Below are 12,643 nucleotides of genomic sequence, written 5' to 3'. Positions count from 1 at the left end.
CATTCTGCAGTGAGAATTTTCTTATTTACTTATTTCGAAGTAATTGGATGAAGGCCAAATCACTACTTCATTTGGTCCTGTATTATTTGGACCCAAACATCATTGCTGTGTTGCAAATTTACTAAAATGATAAGAAACAGCAAAAGTGTTTGGGGGGTAAATAAAACAGGAGGGAAGGAAATTCTTACCTCAACTCTATAGCCTTACTTATTTTAAGGTGAAAACCAGTTACCAATTCCCAGGTACAAATAGGGAGTTTGTATCCTGGGAACAATTCTACTTTGCTCTATGCATCAAATAATGCAATAATAATAATAAATAAAATATTTTTTCTTTATCAAAAAATCTGAAAAAAACCATTAATGCAAATCCTCAAAACAGGAGCAAACCAACAAAACCTTAATCAAAATTACCAAAAAAAATTATCAAAGAATAGAAAAAGAAACCATACTCCTACACATATATGTAAGTATGGGAATAGTTACTCAGAATGGCATCAGATCCTCTAAGAACTAAAATGAACATGTTTCAAGATAAGAGAAAGTTAACTAGGTCAACAAACAATGTGAAATCACAAATTTAAGAAAACAATGAAATAAATGACATTGCTCACAATCAGGAGATATTTCCACCTGTCAAAATATTAAAATACTACAATAAATAATTCTGAATCTAGTGAAGAAGCAAAAGACAAACAAGTAATAGGTATTATTATAATTAGTATGTAAAAATAACATTTTAAAATATAAAAATGTTCAACCTCCTGACAAATTCAAGTAAATTAACACTATAAAATTTCATCGGGGAAGATACAAGCTTTGAGAATTGTATATCAATGAGCCCCAATCTCAAAATATACACTTAGCACCAAGTCATAACTCTCTGTATACTTCTTTTGAATATAATATCCTGCTAAGGGAACACACTTATGAAAATTCCAATTATATAGCTTGTTTAAAATGCAGCACCATTATAGGTATCATCACAAGAAATAAACTGATGTTGAACAGGAATTTATAAAAATAAAGAAAACACGCAAAAATTACAAGAAAGTTTGGAATCACTTGAAAGGTAGAACATAAATCAATGCAAACCAATTAAAACAAAACAAACAATAACATCAAAACATATTCTAGGTATTCCTAGTCATGTGTATAGTACCTGACCAGCAGCTCATTGAATTAAAGTGAAAACTCTTTAAAGCCATGAGTATAGCTAAGCACATGAAATGTCCCAATTTCACTTCCTCCAATTCTTCAGTTCTTTCCCGCTTTCAATTCCAGTCATGTTCCACAGACATGACTATATTCAGGATCTGCTTCAATTTCAGAGTCTGATTGTACTCTACATAGGTCTTTGCCCATGGAGTTGCCATTTTAACCTTAGTTTTGAAGAATAGACAAAAGCTCATTTTTTCATTCTGTTCTAGGAAAACTGCAAACTCTTCATAAAGAAGAGAAAGTCAGGAAGTAAGGGTTTTCTACAACAGAGTTAGGGGAGAGGCTTCCTCATCCTACAAGTGATACGAACTTTGAACCTCTATAATCCATCTGACTAGCTATATAGGTATAGGCTTCAAACATTTAAGAAAAACTCACTCCTTACAACCAACGGTAACTTCCTGAGAAGTTAATAAATAATTTGTAACAACCATGTTGACTAGGAATCCAGTGGTGATTGTAATTCCATTTTCATTTGGTTTTAGACAACATGGTCATTAAGTTCCTCACCTGTCCCCTTTCCTTTGTCCCTGCCCCTGGCCCTCCACACACTCCTTGGACTTCTTTTTCCAGGAGCTGATATAAATGCTTTCAAGGACTCCCCATCTTCTTAGACACCAAATGCAGGTTGCAGGAGTAGAGATGTGTGGGTGCCTTTTGATCTACGACTTTTGCTCTATTTTGGGGAGGGCATTCAGGATATATAGACTTTCCACCTGATGTTGTACACCTGCTACCATTTCGTGCTCATATTTCAGGATGTCCCCCTGACAACGAGCCAGTTTTGTGATACGTGGGTTCTTTTTGGCAGCAATGTACCCAATTGCTTTTTGCTTAGATGGTCTTTTCTTAACATGTCCTCTATGGATCATTAAGCCACAGAAACAAGTGGTACCAGGTACTAAAAGCCTGTGAGTCCTTTGAAGCTTCTGATGTGATAAAGAATCCTTAGTTCACTCCAACATTCTTCTTAATGGAAGCCATTTTCTGTTTCACAACTTAAGACACTATTTACCAGCTTAGCCATAGTAGAGGCAACTGAAGAAGTACACATATTCTGATGGAACATATGACTATCTGTGTTGAATTTTTTCTTTCCTTATGTCACAGGAGCTAATACTGCTTAGCTTTGAACTGAGCTAATCATTAGGAAAAAAACAAAGTCAAAAGACTACTTTAGTTGTAAAGGTCAGTTTTTGAGTCTCACGAGAAGCTGGAGAACAACATAATTTCTCTCATTGTTATATAGGAAATTTTCAAAAGATTTGTTTGCATAAATTGGAAGGCAGTATCACACCCTTAGGCCATCAAAAGTAGATGGAATCATTCAATATGAAGTGTCTTGGAGTAAAAGAGTTGACAGAAAACTTAAGCAAGAACATTCAATGTAAACTTTAAGATATCTTATAATTTTGTCTCTTCTATGCCTTAGATCAAGGGGCTAAATGAAACATCGATGAGACAGTAAAAGTATGTGCAATCTTCAATCTGACTGAATTGTTAAGACAATAGCTTCCTTTTGAAGAAGGGATGCACATGATAACGTATGGGCTTGTTTATCTCATTGAAAATCTCAGTAAGAACCACAGTAAAATTAAAATAAATCATTGAGGATGGACTTGGGAAAAAGTATAGAAGTATCTATGTCAGAAGCTGGAGTCAAAGGATTTGGCTTAAATGCTCTAAAAGGGCTGCTCCTGGAAAGTCTCTATATGATGAAAACAAACCAAGTCCCACAGGTTTGTCAATTGGTAGAGGCCATCACTAGGTGTCAGGCCATTCTCAGGAAGCTGCTCATTTTCCATTTTCACTTCCTGGTGGTTGAGCATGAGACACAGGGTGGGAGCAATCATCTGGGTTACACCTTCCACTAGGTCCGGGAGGACCCTGCGGCCCTGGAGTACCGGGTGTGCCTGGCATGCAAGTGGCTAATAAAATAAAGGAAATCATTAGCTTGGAGGCAGGGAGCCACATCCTCATCTGCTCCCCAAAATTATAAGTAGAAAGGTCAAGGGGAAGAAGGGATATTTTCAACATGGAGAGGCTTGTTGATTTTGTGAAGACAATACCACCATTACCTGAAGGCCCAGGAAGACCAGGATTCCCTGGGAGCCCAATTCCAGGTTCACCTCTTTCTCCCTTCTGTCCTCTGTAACCTACATAAGATATATGCAAAGAGACAAAAACAGTAAAAGTGTTCTGTGACACCAGAGCAAATGCAAGAATCATTTTCATGTTTCCTTATTCTTAAATGTTACCTTAAGACCAAATGCAGCTGTATTCTTTGGTCTCAACCACATGGTTAAGCATACCTATCAATCTCAAGTTAAAATTCAATAGCCCATACAATCATAGATAGGAATCATTCCTTTAAATAAATAATAACCTAGTGAAGAAGATTCGGGTTCAAGTCTGGCCTCGGACAGACGGCCTGTTTGACTATGGGGACGTCATTTAACTTCTCAGGACCCCAGGCAATTCTCCAAAACTACTAAATTACAAAAAAGTGTGTGTGTGTGTGTGTGTGTGTGTGTGTGTGAGTGTGTGACTTTCCTTACTGGAGAGTGTATTCACTGGTGCAATCATTTATTCTCTCTCCATAATGACTATAATTATATTTAAAAAAAAGATACTCATTGACCATTCAAGTTCCTTGGTCAAACTCTAGGTAATGAGCATCAAAATGGGCTCAAAGCAACTAAAATTAAAGTTTCATCTTCTTTCTCAAATAATTTTGAAAGTCTGTGTGGTCCTTTAACGAAATGGACATAAATACCTATTGGAGGCAGTTGTTACACACAAAGCTAAACCACCATATTCAATGGATCTTGCCTTAAATGCCACTCCTTTAATTAAATAAACAAGCCACAAAACGGTTCATGACTCAGAAGTACAATGAAGTCATTATGTGTATTGACAACATGACAGCTAAAGTGTGAGTGTATATGTGACACTATCCATGCTTGTTAATCTTTGGAGAGAGAATAAAGGCTTGGTACAATTTGCCATTTACATTTCCATTTATCATACAAGATCCCATGCCTTATGAGGTCTGAGATTTTATTCCCCCTATGAGTTTGAAGCTACAGTAAAGATTAGAAAAAAAAAGGAGAGGAAATAGTAGTTGAATAAATTGAACAAATATTAATCAGGCAACATTTCTTCAGTTTAAGCCAACTGAGCCCAAATGGACAGTGCTGGCCCATTTGTCTACCACAAATTACTTTTCATCAGAAAGGTCATCAGAACCCATATCCTTTATAACAAAGGATATAAATATAATGGCTTCCAAAGAATGCAATTGCTTTACAACTAAGAAAAGATATCCAGACACTACAGATCTTTAAATTTAACCCAAGGTCCGCATCAAATCCAACCCCAAAATGTACTAATTCCTAAACCCACTTAATAGTAAACAAACTAGAAGACTAATGATAATTCTTTTTCCACTTTCTTTTTACCTAGTCAGCAACAGTAAAGGAGCATTTGACATTAGACTAACAATATAAACATGCAGAAACATACAGTTGACATAGCAAAGGATAGAATAGCAGTAGGAAATAATCAACTCAGAAAAAATTAGCTTTAAATTAGTTATGCATTTTAATAACTGTGTCTCATTACAACAGAGTGATGGTAAGTACATGAAATCTGTAGAATTTATGGCTTCTTGCAAACAGTATGTGAAAATTCTTTAAATTCCCCATGGCTTTCAGTATGCTTAAAGAGGCATCAAGCATAAGGCCCTGAGGGCCAGATATTCCAACAAGTCAGTGGCCTGGTTCATATACATCTAATACTGTCTCAACTTTGCTTCACAAGAAGAAAGGAATACCTGCATTAGTTTCCAAATAGCACGAGCACTTTCATAATGACAGATTTTGTTTCTGAGGTGTGTACAAATCACAAATATGAAATAAACAAGAAAAACTTGGCAAGTTTAATAAACAGAATGAAGTGTCTGCCATACATCTGCACAGCAAAGAACCTTTTCTTATTGATGGGTGAGATTAGTGATGCTTATTTTAGAAAGAATACTACTTTGGATCTTATAGAAAGTGATATCTAAAGCATACGGTTACACCAAAGTTTCACATACATTAACTGAAAACATTTTTTCAAGTGTCCTCTGCAGAAGTGATCTTTATAGGATTGAATCAATAAGGAAAAAAAAATAATCAGTTTCATCAAAAGGTATTTAGAAGTGCCCAATCAAAGAATGCTCCATTACAGAAAAAAAGATAAACTTTGCATGAGTTATATTTGACAATTCAGCTATGGCCTTTATCATTACATTTATCAACTACATGCGAACGTGTTGATAATCAGAGAACAAAAGAGCAGCACCTAATAATGGCCAACCAACATCAAACTTTCTATCAATGAAAGGACTAGAGCTATAACAGCATGCAGAAATATAATTTACAATAAAAACCTCATTTACCAATGCTTTGTATATTCAAATTAAAATTCTGTGTTTCATTTGACCCCCCCCCCCCAGATTAAGACAATCATGTCTGTCATCTCTCTATAGACACACACTCGTGTATATATGTATGTATATATTCAGTGAGTGGTTGGACTAGATGAATAATAGGTAGAAATGGCTCTGTTGAGCTAAGGATGCCTTAGTTCAAATGAGCAAATTATAGCATTTGAAAATTGAAATATGAAGCTGATATTAATTAGTGATTTATTAATTTGTCAGTTTGGAGCCTGTATTGAGTGTGTACAAAATTATACATATACACAATACATATATGTATGTATCTATATCTGTATCTATGTATGTACATATTAAGTAAAAGGAGTGGTTTTAGTGTCCAAAAGAACTGATCATGGATGGATTTATTAAGAAGGTGATGTGCTACATAGTTAAATCTAGTACTAACACTTCAGTTGGAACTCCAGACTTACAGATAAGGATTTCATTTATATATCTTTGGGTATGTCTTACTCTCTCCATCACACATTTAATATGGCTCCCTTTGGAGACATATATCAAGACACATCTGTGTTCCATTTGATAGAATTTTCAGACACTGAGAAGTACATGTTTAGTGACTCAGACTTTGAAGGTCTATTTCTACACTAGTAAGATAAACTTTTCTGTTGAATAATAGAAGAGCTCTTTGGGTTAGTGTGTTTGTGGCTAACAGATTACAAATAATCATCCAACAAGCACTATACTAGGTACTGGGAAACAAATTAAAAAAGTGGAATTGTTCTTGCCCTCAGGAGGTTCATATTTTACTAGTGGTATATACTATATTCTCAGACAAGTTAATACAGGATACATACACAATAATTACACAGTGAAAGGGCAGGGAGTACTGATACTTGGAGGAATCAGGAAAGGTCTGATGACAGAAGCTATCTATATATCTTTCTATTTGTCTCTGTCTCTGTATCTGTCTCTCTTTCTCTCTCTGTCTCATCTTTATAGAAGAACTTGAAAAGAACAGGAATTAAAGAGGAGCCTAGTGCTTTTTAGCCTGACGGACAGGGATTAAAGCAAGCTCATGGATATGAAGTCTCTTTGTTCTCTGTCTCATGTCCAGCTCTGTACCTCTGCCAAGGTTCCCAATCCAATTTGACCTACTGTCCACTTAAAAAAATACAACAAAATTACTTAATTCTCCACTAGAAATCTACTTTCTCTAATCCTTTAATGTTTTTTTTTTAATTTGTGTCATTTTAAAAAATATTATACATTTTTTTCAAAATGCCACATCTTAAATTTAAGTTCATTGTAAATTTGTGGGTTTTTTTCTTGCATTGAAATTTTGATGATGCAATATTATGTCATGTAACTGTATAATATTGTATGGTAAACAAGTCATTACATACACATATTCCTGTTGATGCATGCTGAACTTCCTGACAATGCATGGCATGCTCACCTGCCAACACTCACTTGTTAAAACCTATTGGCAGACTTGACCACCGATAACTAGCATTTTGTGTGTTTATTTGGAAAATAATGTAATCACTATGACTTGACCTCTGTTATACAACAGATGAACTCTTCTTTCCTTATGCTTCTATTGCCCCCTTATTTTTATTCAATGCCCCTGTCCCTCTTCCCAATTGTTCCAGCACCCTCATGGGACAGTTGCACCCACTTTGGGGACCTAGAGGCTTCTGATATGGATGGGCCTTTCAACTACAACATCATATTGATTCTTCAGAATGTTCATGCAGATGAAGGGGCAAGTGAGATCGGAAAAGTTTAAATAACTTCTCCTTTCTAAAATTGACATTTTAGGGGGAACCATGAGGGGGACCATTAGGGAAATTCTTCTTCACATTGCTGAACCCACATTGGCTTATGATTTTCTTGGGCATTTCTACTGTTGTCCTAAATGAGGAACATCATCACTCCCCTGATGGTAGCACCATGTAGAGTAAATGGTTTGCACTTGAGGCAAGAGAGAGGTGATTCCAAACACCCAGAACTTTCTTCTTAATTTACTTAGTAGAGTTGGACTAACTGGAACCCTGCAGGGACAGTGGTAATCTAAAATTATCCAGAAAGACATTTAAAGTAGAATCTTGAAATCTTTGGTGCAAATAAGATCACCCAAAGTGGGAAGCATAATTGTCTATTCTTGTCCTCAGGCCCGTTATGGATTTCCTATTTACCTACGCCTCTTGGAGTTCCTAGTTTCCTTCAAATCTCAGCTCAAATATTAACTTCTAATTTAAGTCTTTTCTGATTCCCTAAATTTCTAGTGTCTCCCCCTTCAAAATTACCATTATTTTGTATTTACTATATACACATATATGAAAAAAAATGTATGTATATAATAAAGGCAAGGCAATTTTATAGGGTAAAATGAAGTGATCCCTGACCTCAAGGAGGTTACACTCTTTTAGAGAAGAAAATTTAGAGATTACAACATATAAAAGCATATATTAAACATATAAGTATATATATGTATATGTATATATATGAAACGTTGTTCTCCTACGATCTTGAGAAATGACCTTGCATTTAGTATAACAAACAAATGTATGTGTCTATATATACATACATATACATACATACATATATATATACATATATATATATATATAGTAAAGGTAAGATAATTTCACAGGGTAAAATGAAATGAAATTTCTGGATCATTTTGATTGAGCCAGCAGCTTGGAGGTTGACCATTGCATTAGTAGGCTGAACCCCATTTTCTTTTCTTCTAGAGAATACTGTTAACTTTGGGAGGGCTCCTGAGCTGGATGGGATATTAGAAATCACCTAGTCCAACAACCTCAAAGTAAAGATGAGGAAACTTGAGGCTGAGGGTGATTAAATGACTTATCATAGTGTAGCTGGTCTTGGAGTCCTTTGGCTCCAAGTTAATTGCTAAAACATTCTGGCTACCAAAGTGGTCACCTATGGACAGTCATATAAATATACTGGAGCTGTATCCCTCTTCACAATCCAATACCAGCACTGTTAATTTTTTTTTCAGTTGTGTGCTTGATTCCTGTGTGTGTATGTGTATGCTTTTTTAATCAAGTAAAGCAGCATCACATATACGTGCAGAGGTATCTTCTAACTGTATTACCACTTTTCACTTGAAATTCCATATTACAAAAAAGTTTACTCAGTTTCCTTAGATTCTCTGAAAGTTCACTTTTTCCCCCTTTCTGTGTACCTTGCAACCTTTTACAAAGCACACTTAAAAAGAGACAATAGCGGAGGCTAGAAGACATATATTTTAAATTACAAATTAAACTACTTTATGATACTTGTGTTCATGTAAGGGAAATAAAGTATTTGGGAACTATGCTTAGATTGATGTATTTATTCCTTCCTTGTAGTTTCAAATTAACTTTTCATTAAAAATGAGTAACATGTCAGCTTGCCAATCTTTACAAAGGGAGGCTTTGTTAAAAAAGCAAAAAGTACACCATTTGTAAATCAGGTAAGGCATCTCTTAATATTCAAGTGACATTGTCCATCAGGTCTTCACTCCTCCCTCTGACATGAATAACAGTACTATTCTACTAAAAGATTTTATTATGGGCCCAGCTTTAATTATACTATGAAAAAAAATATTTGCAAAGTGGATGCTGTTAATGAGATGCACTAAATCAGACTGAGTTTCAAATTCAGACTGTCACACTGCCAAAGTAAGTCTTTTAACCTTGAACTTTAATTTTCTCACCAAAAAATTTGATGAGTGTAGACTAAATCAACCCTAAGGTCTCTTCTGGCTCTAAATAAATGATCGTATGAGCTAGGTACTTAACAAACGCATTATTTTATTTTAAATGTACCTAACATTTCCCCATTTTCAAAATCTACTCAATAGAATTATTCTATTCTAACTGCCTATACTGCTCACCCTGTCTTTGGAATGCCTTCTGCCTGGACAATCTAACAGTGGTTTGTGGAGCACATGCTAAGTGTTTAGGGAAGGGACAATCTGTCACTCTCTACAGACCGCCTCTGATGCCATGAACTCTTTCCCTGATCTCTCATTTCTGATTGTTCTTCTTTTCTTTGGCAATCATTTTAATTTTCAAGCCCCAACCACTCATTTGCTCCTATCAGAGTTAACAGTCCTTAGGCTTCATGGGGATTCATAGTACTTCTGTGCATTTTCAGCTGTGCACTCACTCTTCTCTTCAGTCTGAACTGCTCTGACTTTAGGGCAAACCAAATCAACAGAAGGGAACAAATTAAACAATATCCACACAGTGATTGCAGACTTCTTACTAATGCAAAAATGGCAGGAATGGCCATTTGTTGGAAGTTTTTCTTATTTGTTTTGTCTTTTCTGTGGCATTCTTACTAGTTATGACTTGTAAGAAATTGATGGGGGAGAGCAGGGAGTTCTTAATGGTTTTCTGGATGCTTTTTTCCTCCCGTGCCAACTAATAAGAAATCAGGTGGGATGATACTAGAAATAACACTAATTAAAACCAAATAAAGCAGGAGAGACTTTGGGAAGACTGACTACACAGTTTCAGCTTTTTAATTTCTGATGAACAGTAAGATGAGTTTTACAGTTTGGAATGCTTTGTACAGAAACAAGAAAACTTCTGACATGCAGGGAAATGGTACCAAAGGGAAATTATTAAGTGAAGAGCAGATTTGGCATGCACTTCATTCAACTGTAAGCTAAGTCTCATCTCCCTTTTTTATGTAGAGTTTCCTTTGATTTTAAACAGAGTCCTGGAGATATAAAAGCAATGTGGTAGTGGGAAGGGAGGATAGAGAAGAAATACATGAAATTCTGGGTCCTTATTTCTTTCTTTACAAGCATTTCCTTATTTGCATTTAATATTCCCATGTTAAAGCCGCACATGGTCATTATTTTATTTTAATAATGAGTCAATTATTAAATTTTAATAATGAGTCCATACTGGCTGCTTTGCAGGTCAGTAACCAGAGTTTTAGGGAGATGTAGTAGACTTGAGAGTGTTTACTAGTTGAATCTTGTCAATAGTTATCTCTGAAAAAATATTTTGGACCAAGCCATTATTTGTGGCAAAGTCACTTCAGTTTCTTCATGAAGTAAATAGGAATAATTAAATCTGGATTATAAATTCTGCTCATATAAATATGAAAAATGAGTTTTGAAATTCCCAGATATCAAGGCTAACAAAAATATATATTATATATTGTTAATATAATAATGGTTATTGCTATTAATAACTGAGTTTAGATTAGCAGTGTTTAAAATTGGTCAATTTAAGGCTCAAGTATATCAATTAAGAATTTTTTTTAGGTAGCACATCTCTAGTACCGGGTACTAGTGGTTAATCTCTAGTCTCTAAAACACTGCTATGGTCTTAAAACATTCTTATTAAGAAACTCTGTGTGGCTTCTTCTGTCTTCAGAAGGATTAGCTGAATAAGAAGCTTGAGAGGAAGAACTGATAGAGAAAGCTTACCTCGGGGGCCAGGATCTCCTGGTAGGCCTGGTAATCCATCTTTGCCTGGTGGCCCTGGTTTTCCATGACCTTGGGCAGAGAGCATCGCAGCAGGTAGCTTCATCTGGGAGAGGAATATAGCCATCCTCTCTTTGTTAATGAAAGTCCAGAAAAAAAGAAATACATTAGAATTTTAAGGAGATGGTGTAAAAATCAACAATGCAAACCCATGCCTCCAGTTTCTTCTGCCTCCTTAACAACCAGGGGATTCTTAACTGGGTTCCATAAACTTTGTTTTTTTTTAATTGTTTGAAAACTATATTCCAACATAATTGGTTTCCTCTGCAGCCCTACATATTTTATTTTACACATTTAAAGATATTATTCTAAGAAGAGATTCATAGACTTCACCAGATCACCAAAGGGATCTATGACCCACAAAAAGTGAAGAACTCCTAGACTCTATACAATCCAAATGAACAATTTCCAGGTAATTATTTGGAAATTTTAGACTTCCAGACCTTATCTTGTATGGAAAAGTAGGCTTAGCTTCTTTGCCTCAAATTTAGAGATTAGCTGTCTGCTTCTATCAGATTTGATAAATGATTCTCCTCTGAGTTCAGTCTATATTACATTCTGGTGACAATTTTTGGACTGACTTTGACTTGCTGAACTATATTTAGGCATATCACTTCAGTTTCACATTTAAAAAATAGTTTTAAAAATACCTTCCTTCCCTTAGCTATTCCACAGAAATGTTTTAAATGTATATGGATGGGGCCTGAGTTCTTTGTTTTATTAATACAGTTGAAATTATTCTAAGAATAAAAATCTGGATTATATTTATCACAATTCCATGATGTAATGCCCTGCTAGGTCAATACATATGCATATATATATATATATATATATATATGTGTGTGTATGTGTGTGTGTACATATCTATATATTAGCAATTACTCATATTTGTTTTCTGAAGGACACTTCCATAAATTATAAAGGACACAGGGTTTTGATATTATTGAAATTGTTCTAGATCTTTGTTAGAATGTTATATTTCTTCCTTTCACCCTCCCCTCAAAGCTATCAACCCACCAAATAACAAAAAAACAAAAACAAAAAACATCCTCACTGGTATGCTTTATCATATGTTAATATGTAAAGGATCTGTTGGGTTTTGTCCCTTTATCAATGCAGACATCAAACCACTCTGACTTAGAAGAAATCTTAGGGAATCTCCATGATTTGCTTATGGTCATAAGGCTGGAAAGTGTCAGAGGCAGGATTTGAACCAGGTGATCCTGACTCCAGGTCAGGCAGCTGGGTGGATACAGTACGTGATCCCTGAAGTCTCTTCCAAATTTAAGGTTATCACCCTTCTTCAAAGAAGGAGGTAGAGGTGTGGCTAGGTGGTGCAGTGAATAGAGCACCAGTACTAGAGTTAGGAGGACCTGAGTTCAAATCTGGCCTCAGACACTTAACACAAAAAAACTAGCTGTGTGTCCTTGGGCAAGTCACTTAACCTCAAGTGCCCTC

General features: G+C 35.4%; 1 protein-coding gene across 1 annotated transcript in view; it reads right to left on the bottom strand.

Moving 5' to 3' along the window:
• Nucleotides 1-1,142: 1,142 nt before the first annotated feature.
• COL19A1 (collagen type XIX alpha 1 chain) overlaps nucleotides 1,143-12,643 on the bottom strand; it is a 426,484-nt gene continuing 414,983 nt past the window's right edge. The window contains exons 50-52 of the mRNA XM_069070725.1: nucleotides 11,129-11,257; nucleotides 3,299-3,376; nucleotides 1,143-3,148 (exon numbers count right to left, since the gene is read on the bottom strand). Of these exons, the coding sequence (XP_068926826.1) occupies nucleotides 3,015-3,148; nucleotides 3,299-3,376; nucleotides 11,129-11,257 (341 nt within the window). The 3' untranslated portion in view covers nucleotides 1,143-3,014. The remainder of the gene's footprint in view (nucleotides 3,149-3,298; nucleotides 3,377-11,128; nucleotides 11,258-12,643) is intronic.

The sequence above is a fragment of the Petaurus breviceps genome, unplaced genomic scaffold (assembly GCF_028583685.1).
Source record: "Petaurus breviceps papuanus isolate PSGF00001 unplaced genomic scaffold, PetGlider_PUasm1.0 90822, whole genome shotgun sequence".
NCBI classification, from domain to species: domain Eukaryota; kingdom Metazoa; phylum Chordata; class Mammalia; order Diprotodontia; family Petauridae; genus Petaurus; species Petaurus breviceps.
Note: the sequence above shows the minus strand (reverse complement) of the source record. Positions and strands in the feature narration are given on the sequence as shown.